The 14,707-nt window shown below is 46.8% G+C and overlaps 1 protein-coding gene across 2 annotated transcripts in view; it reads left to right on the top strand.

Moving 5' to 3' along the window:
* Positions 1–7,069: 7,069 nt before the first annotated feature.
* mgaa (MAX dimerization protein MGA a) overlaps positions 7,070–14,707 on the top strand; it is a 28,702-nt gene continuing 21,064 nt past the window's right edge. The window contains exons 1-5 of one of the 2 annotated variants that reach the window (XM_088925986.1): positions 7,070–7,174; positions 9,780–11,013; positions 12,051–12,888; positions 14,138–14,225; positions 14,361–14,468. In XM_088925986.1, coding sequence (XP_088782112.1) covers positions 9,869–11,013; positions 12,051–12,888; positions 14,138–14,225; positions 14,361–14,468 — 2,179 coding nt within the window. In that variant the 5' untranslated portion in view covers positions 7,070–7,174; positions 9,780–9,868. Of the gene's footprint in view, positions 7,175–7,968; positions 8,029–9,779; positions 11,014–12,050; positions 12,889–14,137; positions 14,226–14,360; positions 14,469–14,707 lie in introns of those variants that run through there. The other variant, XM_088925987.1, reaches the window with a different exon arrangement.

Raw genomic sequence — 14,707 nt, forward strand, 5'->3', positions numbered from 1 at the left:
TCTTGTCAGATCTCAGACGTTAGGATGGGCCTGGCCAGCACTCGAACTGAAGACCTCCAAAGATAGCCAGGTAGTTGCAGGTGGTGTTTGTAGACCACTGGGTGGCGCTCCGCCCTCTAGTACAGAATTTCCAAATTTAATATCCCAGTATGGAGACTATGCTGCCAGAAACACAGCTGGATGACGATAAACCCCAACCCTGACTACTAGGTCATTGAAGAGCCCATAGCCCATTCCAAAGGAGACGAGATTTTAACCCTGGTGTTCAAGCTAACTTCCACTCTTGTACATGCAGGCTTTCCAGACTTCCCCTAAACTCTCTCCTTAATTCAAAATCATTTTATTCCACTTTTTAAATCTTTTTTAAGTGAAAGTTTATTAAAAACACAATGTTGTGCATTTACTATAATATTGTTAAGCATAATCCTAAGCAAACAGTATTTTAGCCAATGGCTACGTTCACTACCAGCGTTAAGTGTGCTCGATATGGTCCCAATTACTTTCGCAAACCCACCTGACAAATCATTTTGCCAGCAGAACGTTTTGAAACACTGGCATCGCAAATCCATCGTTTTCTTTTCCACAATATAAACCCAGCGAGTATTGTTCGTTGAATAGAAATGCATAATCACAAACAATATTTATTAAACGTCTTTTCAAGAGGTAATTGTTTTTTGTGAAATTTCTCGTAGTCTGAATTCCAACGTAATGTGTTAAATATTAAGGACGAAGATGAGTATTTCAGCTATGTGTACTTGTAAAAAGCAACATAGACAGTCGGCTCGTCATTGGATAGGCTGGTGCAAGATACCAGGTGCTTTATTATCGAGACGCCCTGCTTTTATGGCTTATTTGTCCCACAGCCTTAACCGAGCCTATGGGTATATTTTATACACGGTCCCTTAGTATTGGAGACTGAATTGATAGTTCACCTATCAATTCAGTCTACAGTACATAAGGGACCGTGTATGAAGCAGAAACTGCGATTCACAACATCACATCACATTAAAAGCATTGAGGAGAACTCCTTTACAACACACACCCCCACTCTAACCTAACATGTGTTTCAGTCTCAGTGGAGGATGGAGCTCTCCCCAAACTTCCTGTTGACAGCTCTGTTTCAGGAGGTTCTACCTGTGCTATATAACGCTGTAAGTGTGTTGAAGATCTGCTTGGTTGTCTCACTAAAGTAACAGTTTCATTCTTTATCCGATATGACCATATATGATCTTAGACGGCCTTGTTTCAATCTCAGGCTGTCGGGTCAAGATACAATCTGAATCAGCCAGGTCTCCTTTCCACAATGATAATAGAACTAACCCCTGGCGGTGGGCTCTTCAGCGCTTTTAATTATGCCAATCACTCCATTCCGGAGCTCTGTTAAAGATTGATCGGAGCCATCTCCTGCTGCATGATTGCGTGGGAAAAATTTGCCTTGTGTTGTGTTGTTCATAAGTCACATTTCATGAGAGAAACGAAACGCTCTCTGCAGTCGATTTCTCCCTGCGCGTGTCGAAAGCTCAAACACGTTCTCCCTATCACGTGGCCAACAGAAGCTTTCGTTTTCTATCAGTGACGCTGAACGAAGCTCTATACCGACGGCAACAGTCGGTTCTGATGCTTTATTTGGCTTAATATAAGTCTTCAGGCAGGCATTGGGTGCAATTTGAGGGTTTTTTTCAGACGCCAAGTAAAGTTTGTTAATGTTCTCTACAGATCTGTACACACTGGTGTTCTAAGAAAGGCATCGCCTTATCAGCTCACACTAAGCCTTCAAACCTAAGGGAACGTGCACGAAGTCAGCGACTGCTTTCTTTCTTGACACCAAAGACGTTTTCTCGTTATCTTACGTGCAGTACGAGCGGATAAAAAAAAATTGACAGAGGAGAGCCCAGCTCTCTATGCCAGCTAATTTCAAGCCGTCTCAAAAACAATTATAATAATACCTGGTTTAAACTGCACTGTGTACGCAGACGTGGAAATAAAATTAAACGGAACAACGGATTCATATGCTATGTTTTATGCTCGAGACACCCTAGCAACATTTGTAGGTATGTAAGGACAGTGACACTTCTTTTTTCCTGATTATACATTTTCCTGATTGAGAGTATGAGAAAATGCCGTTGGACTATTCATAGGGGCGATAAATTATTCATTTACGTTCGTTTAATGTGATCCTGTAATGTAGATCACACTCCACTACGATGTCATATTGTGAAAGAATAGGCTACATTAAAAAAACATCCTCTCCACAGCTCCGTCCACAATACTGTGTAAGTACCTTCTAATGAGCAATGAAAGCGGCTCAGCCGTCCGCGGCGAGAGGGCGGAAGGGGGGTCGGGGGAGAGTTGAGAATTTCCGGGTCCATCCGTCCATTATCTAACCGCTTCGGTCAAATCGCGGCCAGGGGGAGCCGGAGTCTACCAACAGGCAAAGTGTACACCCTGGCGTGGACGCCAGGCCATCGCAGGACACAAACTCAGACACGCACACACTCACACCACGGCCAGTTTACGCCAGAACCTACCACTATGTCTTTGGGCTGTAAGGGGGGAACTGGAGCACCCGGCGGAAACCCAGGCCAGCACGGGGAGAACATGCAAACTCCACACAGACAGCACCCCATGTATTGAACCCAGGCGGAAATGCTAGCCACCGCGCCGCCCAGTTTCCGGGTCTTGTTGTTTTTTTTTCTCCAATTGATTTCTCTGGTTACATTTAAATATTAAATTTGTTGAGGGGTGATTGCTGTCTGAAACCTAACAAATATCATCTGCTTTGCGACAGTGAAACTATGCCTTGGCAAATAAATTAGCAGGTTGTTTGAGAGGTACGGTAAATATAGTCCCAGAAATGTTCGTATGTTTGAAGGGATCTGAGGTGCGCCTTGGTGACAAAGCCATAATTTGGGGTTTTCTCAGCACTAGTTTTCATAACCTTTCTTTCGCCATCATCCGCGGTCGCTTTTTCTAGCAGGTCTTCTCTCGAAAATGTAGTTATTTTATGACCGCAGGCTTATAATACAATTTAGGAACGTGTAAATATGAATTCCACGCCGAAATATTAAAAAAGTAGAAAAACTCCAAGTTTGGTGTGTGGAGCCTTTTTCTAACACGGGGGGGGGGGGGGGGGAAGATGAAGAGAGTAGGAATATGATGCGCGAGGAGGGAGACCCTCTGGACAAACTAAAGTCTGAGAGACGAAGACCGACGTGTGAAAACCTGAACTGGGTAAATTAAAAATAAATCAGTCTCTCGGTGAGAACTGGTGGAAGATGTGATCCTAGTTTAAAAGACAGTTTTTGTTTCTGAAATTGAAAGCTAATACATTATTACCTTGAGTTTATTTGGCTTCTGGGTATTTAACTGCGAGCAACTTACTTAAAACGTTAAAGGCCAGACACCATTTTGAACCGATTCTCTTAGATCTGCCCATCAGGACAGCAAACACTCTTGACAGGGGATAAACTAGTGACGCTTATTAACGTTAAACAGCAGGAGGAAAATGGGGGGAAAAAACATACGCGGCCACAGGGAGAGAAGGCAAACTCCACGCAGACGCCCACAATCAAACCCAGGACCCGGGAGCTGGGACACCGTCCGTCCAGCCCCAACTTTTAAAAAAAAAATTAAACATAACTACTCTGCGCTGTCAAAAGCGGTATAGTGAGAAGTTTAAAAGTGAACAGAATGTAACTTTAATGTAATTTTCAATGGCGTAGACAGTCTAAAAAAATGAAGAAAAAAATATTTTGTTTGAAACGAGTACGGCATAATCGTGTAGTGCTTGCAGGTTCGCGGGTGGGCGGCAAAGCCCAGGGTGGCTCTGTTCGGAAAACCAGCCCGGCTCTAGCGGGAGGCAGGGCCAGCAAACTGCGGGCTCGGTCCCCACCTCCCCTGCGTCCCCCAAAAGCAGGTCCGGACAGAGGCGTACCACCAACATTCACACGCACGGAACAACGCTTAACGATGAAAACGGCTGGAACACGTCGTGCTTTTCGTAATTGTATATAAAAAAAGAACAAGTGAAGTGTTCTCTCGGAGACCCCAGGAACACGCTGGGCTCTCGTTGTGAGTTTGTCAACTGCGGCCACCGGAGACCGGGGTGAAATTCCGACTCTTGTTTTCTCGGGGCAATAGTGCTTTGTTATTACAGGTACAGTAACTGCGAGAGTTGCCAGAATTCGGCTCAATTTCAGCAATTCTGCAAACATCCCTTTCTTCGGTGTGTTTTTTATGATACAACGCCTTAAAATCTGACATGTAGAATTAGGGCCCAGTACTACATGTTGCGGGGTGTCATCTTCTCTGAATACATTGAAATCCCGCGTTATAGTCATCGATTAGGGTCATGACGAACGCGACTCGAGACGAAAATCCGCCTCTTGCCTCCAAGCGGCACCCCCGCCAGCCTCCTCTCACCTCCGAGGATCAATAGCGCTTAGCAGCAGCGCATGCTCGCTGCAGTGCCGGAGCCCTGCACTCCCCTCGAGTTTCTCACCCGGTCCGCGCCTTCGCAGAGCCGTGCATGGGAGGACTGGACCGCCTTCTAAAGTCCTGTCTTTCGAGGTAAAGCGCTCACTTCTGCTTCTAACAGCGTGCTCCGGCTGGGTCGAAACACGCGTTTCGCCGGCGTCGATTTAAGCCGGCCGGCTGCCTTTTAACTTAAAAGCGCGCAGCCCGCGGGAGGGGGAGGGAGGGAGGGTGCTGCCGGTGGTCACCTGACGACACTGGCACACGACTCCGGCGAGAGAGCGGTGCACGACCCGGGTCGCCAAACCTAGCGCCTGAGCGCGGAGGTTGCCTTTAGCGCACTTCGAGATTTGTATTGAAGCCGAAAAGAGCCTCTGCCTTCGACACCTTTTTTTTTCCAGCGCTTTTTTTTTTTAAAAAAACGGGGCTTTGAGTATCCGTGTTTCTATTTCGCCCTATCACCGCCCGCCATTCCCTCAAATGTACCTGGGACTGCTGCTGTTGCGGAGGGACACGTGACTGCCGGCAGCCAAGGGAAGGCCGTGCTTCCTTGTCGTCATGAGGCTCGCTCGAGACCCGTGTGGCCGCGGATTCACACTTATCTGTGTTAGGCGTGCTGTTCTTGCAATGGGGCACTACACATCACGCGTTTAAGCGACACGTTTTGAAACAACGACGAAAAAAAAAGGCTTGAGTGTGTGCAGGCGGTTTCGAGCCAATCCCCAAAAAAAAAATGGATGAATGTCCCTTGGCGATCTAGCAATTGTGTAGCGTAAAACCGTGGCGATCGCAGTTGTCAGGGGTCTTGTTTATCGTCGGATCAGTTTAGGAATTCGTAGTCCAAAGTTTCCCTCTTAATAATGTCGCAGTTTAATTTCCATTTCTGCCGGTATTCGCCTGTGGCTCGGGGTGCATGTGACCAGGCAGTAGCCAATAGGACCCATCTCGTTTTCGATGTCAGATGGGCTGCAGCCTTCGAGAGAAAAAGGTTTATCTAGCCGTGGACGCGGACTGAAAGACGTTCGTGTTGGCCGTATGAAAAGCTCAGATTTAATCAGCATCTTCTGATTATCTGCCATACTCAAAAGGTGTGGGAAATGGGTGTGAATGCTTATTGGCAGTGAAGTTGGAACTTTCCTTCTCATTTTTTTTTTTTGTGGGAGCAAAACCCCATATCAGATGTATGTTATGTGTTTAATGTAATTGAACCGCACATTCATCTCCTAGTTCTCGCAGTATTGATGCACTTTTACCATTTTAATGAAGGAAAAAAGATAGCTGATATTTCACGAAAGGCTCAGAATGTCAGAACACGCTCACGCAAACAACATTGTACTGTATGTAGAGATGTCTGTCTAAATATACATATAAATCGATCAGTATAAAGTATATGTAAAACAATAGTTTAGAGGAATACTGAAATATATAAATTCGATATTTGTAAATGGAAAGCAAATGACAATTAGCATATTTCTGGGTTATTTAGTAAATTCAAGATTTATTTCTGCTGTGGCTGGTCTTGTATATGAATACTACATGGCCTAAAGCAAAACCTGTAAAATAAATCTTTTTGTGTAGCTCAAAGGTGACCATAACAGAAAGTTCTTATTTATTGTGGAACCTCATTTTGTGCTCAAAACGATCTTGAGGTTACAGCCGCCACGGAAGCACACAATTACAGTTTAAAGGACGATTGCTCTTTATGTTGTTGTTTCCAAGCGATTTTAGACTAACAGCTCTCTCGCTTGCGCTGCGGTTCGACTGTGTACTCAAATGCTGTCACTCGTGCACGTTGCTTCTGCTAGTTTGTTCTGTCATGGCAATCTGGCCAAACATAGTGTAGTAGCTCTTGCGCAGGAGCCGGTAGTTTTAGGGATTTTTCAAATTTAAGATTACTGTGCAATAGTTATCCCGAAATGTTGTATTAAGAAAAAACCCACAACTAATTAGTTGATTGGTGTCACTAGATAGCGATCAAGAGCTTCTAGTGACAATATTACTGATACAGTATCTCTTCTCACGTATGTGCTGGCTAGAATGTATCTTTCCTGTTCTCTTTCGTTTTTAAAGTGTCGGTACGAAAAGGGGTGTTTGCTTGTTAACGCTATTTTGCTGAAATGCGTGCTCGCACCTCCACTACGCGGCTGGTGGGCTTCTCTCTGGGATGAACGAGTGTTTGACCTGTGCTTGGTGTTCGTTTTCTGCGTCTGCTCGGTCTGAGCGAGCCGCCTCGGTGTCCTGCTGTATCGGTTCTCACTAGCTGCTATTTTGTTTCACACGGCGGCCACCACGTGAAAGCATTTCTTTTGAACGCCGACCTATAAAAGACGTTAAATCCCATTCGATTAAAGTGCATTCGCATTTTTTAAAGGCGGGCTTTTCCTTCGTTGCTGCCGGTGCTCGCACAGAGCCCGGTTTTAAAAAATAAAAGCTTTAGCCGAGCTCGGTGCGTGCGCAAAGAGGCTTTGTATTCCCACGTGACTGGCTCCTGCTGTCCCGTACTGGGCAGAGCCTGCGCGTTAGGCGAGAACGTGAGCGTGCCACCACAAGGACTCTGACGTAGGTGACTGAGAGCACTCATGTTTTCTCCAGCTGGGTGAGACGTACGGAGTAAGAAGGGGGAAAAAAAAGAACGGAAAGAGCCAATGAGCAAGTCAAACGACGGTCGGATTTCGGGGTGATGTTTGCACGGCTGGGAAAGGTAACAGCTCGGCGGGGCCGCGGTGGAGCGCGTTTGCACGGAGAAAGAGACGGCGCCTGTTGCCACGAGTTGGGTGTTGAGAAGATCCCCGAGGGTGGGCTCGCGCTCCCAACGCGTTGGCTGGAAGGGGGGGGGGAGGGATTCACGCGCCATTGAGGCTGGCCGGGTTTTGCACGCGCTGGGATCGCCAGTCATGGTGGTGCCAAGGAGACCGCGCCAGGCCCACGCGCTGGGGTTGGCATCGTCGAGGCGGCCAGAGGCCCGCTTCACCATGTCCTTCGACAGGCATGGGAGCGCTGGCTTGTTAGCTCCGGCTTTTAGTTCGGAGGAGGGGCTAAGTTGAGAAATTTAGCACCAAAAAAATCACGTCAACGAAACGGAAACGGGGATGAAACAACATGGCACAGATGAACTTTTTTTGTATTTAGTTTCCAGGGAGGTGCTCCATAGATGCGGTTTTAATCCAAGCGTGTCTACTATTACTGCAGCGTTTACAAGCCTCTTTAAAATTGTGATGTCGTTGGGATAACGCCTAATGCTACTTGAATGTAGAAAAAAAACGAATCCATAAGCGCGAACACGAACAGAACATCTCTAGGGTTTTGAAATTTAACGTTTTGCTAATGGGGTGGTCGAATATTCAACATGGCGACCTTGGGTGTAGACGGAAAGGTGTGTAAAACACCTGGTCAGAAAGGTAGCTAGATTGAGAAGTGTGGTTATGTTCTTTGCCGTTGGAATACGTTTAGTTTATGTGTAGAGCGAAATTGTTTATTAACGCACGTCCTTTGGCAGAAGTGTTCGATGAGAACCATGATTTTAAAGCGATAAGCTGTAAGAGCTAGCAAGCGGAGGTAAATCTGAACGGGGGGGGGGGGTACATGGTGTCTTTTCTGTTGCCAGGTTTTAAAAATGTTGCAAGAGATTATACGTACAGACATCCCGCAAATCTGAGTCCTTCGCCGGGCTTATGAAAAGCTGTAATTGCTCCTGAGCAGAAACAGGAGGGATTGAGATCACATGCATCTGTTTGGAACCGATGATGCTGCCGAGTGGCGATGTGGTAGTTGGCGTGTTAGATCGTTTCTTTCTCTGTCTTTGCTTCTGGATTTTCTGCAATTCATCTACCGTTTCGGCTCTTACTTGCTCGGCGTTTGTACTGGTGCCAACTTTGAAGAGCGGCGCGTAGTCCCACTTTCTGTTACGCATTGAAAGGAAAAATGAAATCCTTTATCAGCAAATTATTGTAACACGCGTGTGTAGAAATGCCTGTGGGCTTGAATGACTAGCAGAAGCTGTGACCAAATGAGAAGACCCAGTGTGATGTAGATTGTTACAGTTTCCCTGCGTGTTAAATATATTGTTTCCCTTATCAATGGTTAAATAGATCGCTAATTTGCTACGTAAGCAGGCATAAAGAAATATGTTGCTGTTTTATGAAAAGTAAAATTGACAGTCTATACTGTACGTTTAAACGCACGCTTTAAGGTATTCAAGCGTTGAAAGTAGTTTTCACAACATAGGTTGATATTAGCCCTGTACTGCTACACCGGCGCTTAAAAATAAATCAGAATCCAATTAAGCTTACATTGGCTTTTCATACTTACTATTACTGGAAATTAATTATTACTGGAAATGGAAATTAATTCTATCTGGATATTCAGTAATGCATTTTTTAAGTAATGCTGTTTTAGAGAAATGTGTGACCTAGATCAGTTGGTATAGGAAAATGTGTGTGTTTATTTTAAGGTCTTTGGTGGTACTGTTTATTGCTCTGTTGAAAAAGTTTTAAGATCAACAAATATTCTTTGGAAGTAAAAGTTCAGTTGAAAGTATATTTTTTTTAATGTAATTTACTGTTACAGCATCTTAAGCCACAGTATTGATACAGAGTTAGTAAAGGATGTCAAATATCTAAAAATGTTAAACTACTAGATCAGGGGTGTCCAGCCCTGGTCATGGAGCGCCAGTGTGACTGCAGGTTTTCTAGGTCTCTTAAAAGCAACAGTGGCACTTGAAGACCTGGGAGAAGCTCTAGAGAAACTGGTCCGATTAAGCCAGTAACCAGCTGATCTATCTCATAGCATAGATCAGCATAGGTAGAATTAAAAACCCTCCAGGACCAGGACTGGACATTACTGTACTAAAGGAAGAAGCATTTGACATTTGGCAGAGGTTTAGCTTTTTAATATGACTGATCTCTGTTTAAGAAACAATCAACCATTTTTGCAAATATATATATTGTGGAGTGATAGTTAATTAGCAGTTCTAGCTTTAAATGAATGTGAACTTTGTGATGCTGCACTCTGCCCGATAAGAGACCCTTCCTGTACTACACAGGTGACCTTGAGGGTCACGGTCCAGCAGGCTTTCAGAGGTTCTGCAAATCGGCAGCAGCTGAAGACCTTTGGACAGTGTGAAATTGGTCCAGTTAAGCTCATGCTCAGCTCAGTTAGGTCATTAAGAGCTGAGGCATAGAACAATCCCCCAGATATTGTGACCTCCAGGACGAGGGCTGTGCACCACTAATGCTGTATGTTGAAATATTCTTTTACCAGTTCTGTAGCCTGGTCCCCATATTCATTTTTCTGTCCATTTTTTGCAGAATGCGAATTGCTCAAGCAGTCCAGTCAGGGTGAGGAGGAGCTCGGTGCTGTCCACCCAACCCCGGCCCGCAGCTCTGTGACGGCAGCGATGGAGAAACAGGCCATGATGGTTCTTGCGGACGAAGGGCGCGTGCCTCCGATCGCCCCCGCCTCGGCGTCCACGCCCCCTGCCTTCTTCGTAATCCTGAAGCCAGGTCAGGCAGGGGACGGTGGACTCGAGCAGCAGGGTATCCTGGTGTCCAACCAGGACGTGAACCTGGCCACCAACACAGCGGCCAGCATCCCGTCCCCCGGTCTCCTGCCCCTTGCCCCCAGAAACGCCGCGGGCATCACGCCCATCAAGCCCAAGAACCTCTCCGAAAACCTTCCCCCGGAGAGCAGCTGCAGAGGGGTGAAGGTCACCCTGGACAACAACAACATGTGGAACGAGTTCTACCGGTGCAGGACGGAGATGATCCTGACCAAGCAGGGTCGGCGCATGTTCCCCTACTGCCGCTTCCGCATTTCCGGGATGGAGCCCTTCCAGAGGTACATCCTGGTCATGGACATCACCCCCATGGACAACAACCGCTACAAGTGGAACGGGCGCTACTGGGAGATCAACGGCAAGGCCGAGCCCCACGTGCTTGGCCGGGTCTTCATCCACCCGGAGTCGCCCTCCTCGGGGCACTACTGGATGCAGCAGCCGGTGTCCTTCTACAAGCTGAAGCTGACCAACAATACCCTGGACCAGGAGGGGCACGTCATCTTGCACTCCATGCACCGCTACCTGCCCCGGCTGCACATCGTCCCCGCGGACAAGGCCACCGAGGTCATCCAGCTGAACGGGCCGGACGTCATGACCTTCACCTTCCCGCAGACCGAGTTCTTCGCCGTCACGGCCTACCAGAACCTGCGGATCACTCAGCTCAAGATCGACTACAACCCCTTCGCCAAGGGCTTCCGGGAGGACGGGCAGTGCTACCGGCCCGTCAAGTTCAAGGGCGACGCCCCGGCTACGGGGGGCTCGGACCCCAAGGCGAGCCCCTTCCCCCCCCTGGACCTGAGCAAGACCTCGCACAGCGGGGAGGAGGTGAAGCCACCCAGGAAGACACTAAAATCTCTCTTTGGGTCGCCCGAGGTCTTTGATGAAGTGATGGATCAGGAGTTGTTCGGTTCCGAGGGATACGACATCGGCTTCCTCAATGACGAAATACTCCCGATCAAGTCGAACGCCACCCCTAAAACTTCCAGGTAAGCTGGTCTGTCTTGTAGCCTCGGAGCAGACGCGCTCGGATCTGCCTGCTTTAGGGATCCTTGGTGTGACGATCTCTTGAAAAAGAGCTTTGTGCTCCGGAGGTTTTATCGTTGTGCACAGTAGTGTTACCTTTCTTTTTCTGTTCATGTGTTCATCTAAAACTTGAATTCCTAAACATTTAACAACTTTTCTACACTTTTTGCAAGTTTCACAAAAAGCAAGTAGACAGAAAAGAAAGCAATAAGCCCACACAAAGAGAAATCTAAAATCAGTCAACACGTGTGGAACTGAATGTTTTTTGTCTGTTTAGGCACGTTGTGTGAAAAATCCTATTTTAAAATTCCTAGTTATATGTAAAAGCTGGCCTCAATTTTTTAACAATTTGCACAAGTTTTTTTTTAACTTTATAAAGATGTCTCTTTGTAAAATTACTATTTATTCAAAATTTCTCTTTAACAATAATTCATTAATAATTGCTCTATTTTTTGCACAATTCCAGTTGTCCTAGGAATATGAGGCTTCATCTATTTGACTTTTTGCTTCAGTGCTTGGCAGCCTTGGTTCTAAACCCAGCACCTTTTTCTTTTTTAGTGCTCCTGCATGTTTCTCAGAGCGAAACAGATTTCTCTGCCTCCTTCTAGCACACCCTTTAATTTGATCATTGCCACAAAGTTCAGTTCTTTTAACCCGAAAGGCCATTTCCTGGGCTGCATGTTACTGTTGTGAAATTAATTCATATTCTGATCTATGCTAATGCAGATCCTTGTATACCTGTAGTTACTGCGAAGAATGAAGGAGTGAAAAAAGGAGGGAGCTGTAGTTTTGAAGTGCTGCTTATGCGAGTCAAATCGGTCACGGCCAGGTCACAGATGTTTTCGGCCGTCTGCCTCGTACATGTGTGTGTTTAGCTGTTGATGCTTTTAGGAAGTGAAGGCATGCGACGGTTGTTATTTTACAGTCCTTCACTGTGGTCTTGTAGAGAGCTTTTAATACATCATCCAAAGTTTAATGGTCATTATATTTTGGGTTGCAGCAATAGAAAACCACCTCGAACAAGTACGCCTGTTCCTACGCAGGAGGGAAATGTCAGGGGGAAGAAGGATGGGCCGGACACTAAACGCCAAAGTAGCGCAGAGCTGTTCCGAATGGCAAGAAAAGAGGATGGAGAGTCCCCTGTGGATAACGGTGGCTCCCAGAAGGAGCAGCACGATACCCAGCTGGGAGTTGCCAAAGCCAAGGTGTTCTCCATAGACAGTGGGAGACCTGCAGTTTGCATTAAGCCTTGTTCCGACTCCACTGATGAGGCTGCGACTCCAGAGGTCCATCAGGAGCGGTCATCCGCCGCGCCCTTTCCAGATGTCCTTCCTCCTGGGAAGGATAAGGGCGGTGCTGGAATCGCTGATCCCGCTGTGAAGGTTTCTCCAGTCACTCCTAGTGAAACCGAGAAACCAGCGCAGAAAGACATCGTACAACTGCAGCAGAAAGGCCAGCTTGTGTCACCGCCCAAGGCCTTTCTGTTTCAGGAAACTCAGGAGAAAATTAGCAGCATTTTGTCTGCCAAGAGGCCTATTGCGCCCAAACCCCCTCCGGACGCCAAGGGCCCCGTGCCCTCAGAAAGCCTGCTGAGGCCGGACAAGCAAGTGAGCAGCAGTGAGGCAGCTGCCCCCTCAGCCATTAAAAGCCCCAAAATGTTACATCCCCCTGGGAAAAAGAGGCGTCAGCGCAAAGTGAGGTTTGGCAAAGTAGGGAAGCCCTCAAAGAAAACAGGAGTGACTGGCACCGTACCAGTGCTTGGCAGCCCAACCGATGCCAGCATGCAGCCGGACCTGGAGGAGGTGGAGGGTGTTCTCTTTGTCTCTTTCACCTCCAAGGTAAGGCAGCTGTGTCGTCTCCTGTACACCTCTCTGTGTGGTGGTGACTGATTTCCTTTTGGGGGCTTCGAAGTGGCTCCAGCAGTGGCAGTGCTCAGTCGGAGTGCAGGTTGACCCCTGTACTCCAGATCTGGCTGGGGAATGTTATCCCTCCAAGTCAAACGGAACCTGATAACCGCAGCAGTCAGATATAGGCTTGCTGTTGTGTAGATTTCTACCACAGCACTGCGTTTGTGTCAACATGGTTTATTTGACCCTGTAGGAGAGAGATTTCCTATATATTTTGGGACTGGGGATTGGGCCATGTCATTAGCTGCCTGAGCACCAATCAGACCACCCCTTTCCAGGGCTGGGTAGGACCAAGTCAGCCGAAAGCTCCTCGGTTTCCTGTGGAGCTCTTGCGTCAGCACTCCTGCATCTTGGCTGTGCGTGTGTTAGCTTGTTCAGTTGTCCCCGGGAGACTTATTACTCCTCTTGTTGATGCCAGCAGCCTTGAAAGGCAGGGGCTCCCACTCCTGGTCCTAGAGGACCACACGCCTGCTGGTTTTCTTCCAGCCATGCTTGATTACTTAATGATCAAGGCCTTCATTAAACTAAGATGTTCCTTAACTTGAATATTTGCATGTTTTTTTGGAATTAAAACTCTAAAAGTTGGAAATTTGGTCACTTCCAAAATGCAAGTGTTGAAAATGACCAGCCACATGCTTGAGAGCTGAAAACGATCAAACGGTTTGAATTAATCCTTTTATCAAGTCATTTTACAGCCCTGTTGTGCAATTGAGAGCTGGGCTGGAACAAAACCCAGCCAGTGGGTGAGCCTCCAGCACCAGGACTGGGAGCCCCTGTTGTAAGGCACTGTGCAGCTGCCAGGCTGTCATGTGTTTTGCACCTGGGCAACTGGCCTGTCTGGGCGAGGCATTCGTGGTCTCTGATTGTTAACCCCACTGCCGTTGCAGCAGTGAACTGAGGTGATTAACAAGTGGTTCTAAAATAGAACAGCCAACGTCAGTTCTGATTCATGTCTTCAAAACTTTGTATCCCTATTTTTTAGTTGCATTTCCTGTCTTTTATTTCCTTTTCATAATCGTGCTTTCTAGAGACAACACAGAGGAGTCATCAGTCAAAAGATGTTTGCGAGGCATATTGTAATTGCTGTTGAGTTTCTTACATTGATTGTTTTCCCCATTTAGCTGACTTGTGTAGTGTATTTCTGTCTTCAGTATTGTCTTTTCTTGTCTTGAACGGTTAGGATGCCCTTGAGATTCATCTCGGGGATCAGCCACAGGGAGGCGACACCATTCAGCCACCAGAAACTGCTGAGGTCCCAGAGAAAACTGGTAATTATTTCACGGTTAAATAGCGGAAAGAGCCTCCTCTTGTATTTTTTGGTGTTTCTGAGTGGAGTTTGGCTGCTGCATGTACCCGTGTTTCAAAGACGTGAAAATTGACGTTCGTATTTTTTTACCTGATAGAAGTCCCTGAAAGCTTGCAAGACCGAATACTTCGATTGCAGGACGCGCTTCTGAAGGATCTGAAACGTTTCAAACACAGACAAGCAATCCACCCAGTTCTGCAGGAAGGTAAACCTGGACTACTTTTCACTGGGGGATGTTATCCTTCCAAGCCAGACAGGGCTTGATGACTGCAGCAGTCAGATATAAGCTGGCTGTTGTGTAGATTTGTATCCACAGCACTGCGTCTGTTACAATGTGGTTGATTTGGCCCCATTAGGAGAGGGATTGCCTGTATATTTTGGGATTGGGGATATTTTGAGTTTGCAGTGTCTGAGGTGGCGTACACACAGTGTAAATATTTAGTT

This window comes from Atractosteus spatula, chromosome 9 (genome assembly GCF_055471065.1).
Source record: "Atractosteus spatula isolate fAtrSpa1 chromosome 9, fAtrSpa1.hap1, whole genome shotgun sequence".
Classification (NCBI taxonomy): Eukaryota; Metazoa; Chordata; class Actinopteri; order Semionotiformes; family Lepisosteidae; genus Atractosteus; species Atractosteus spatula.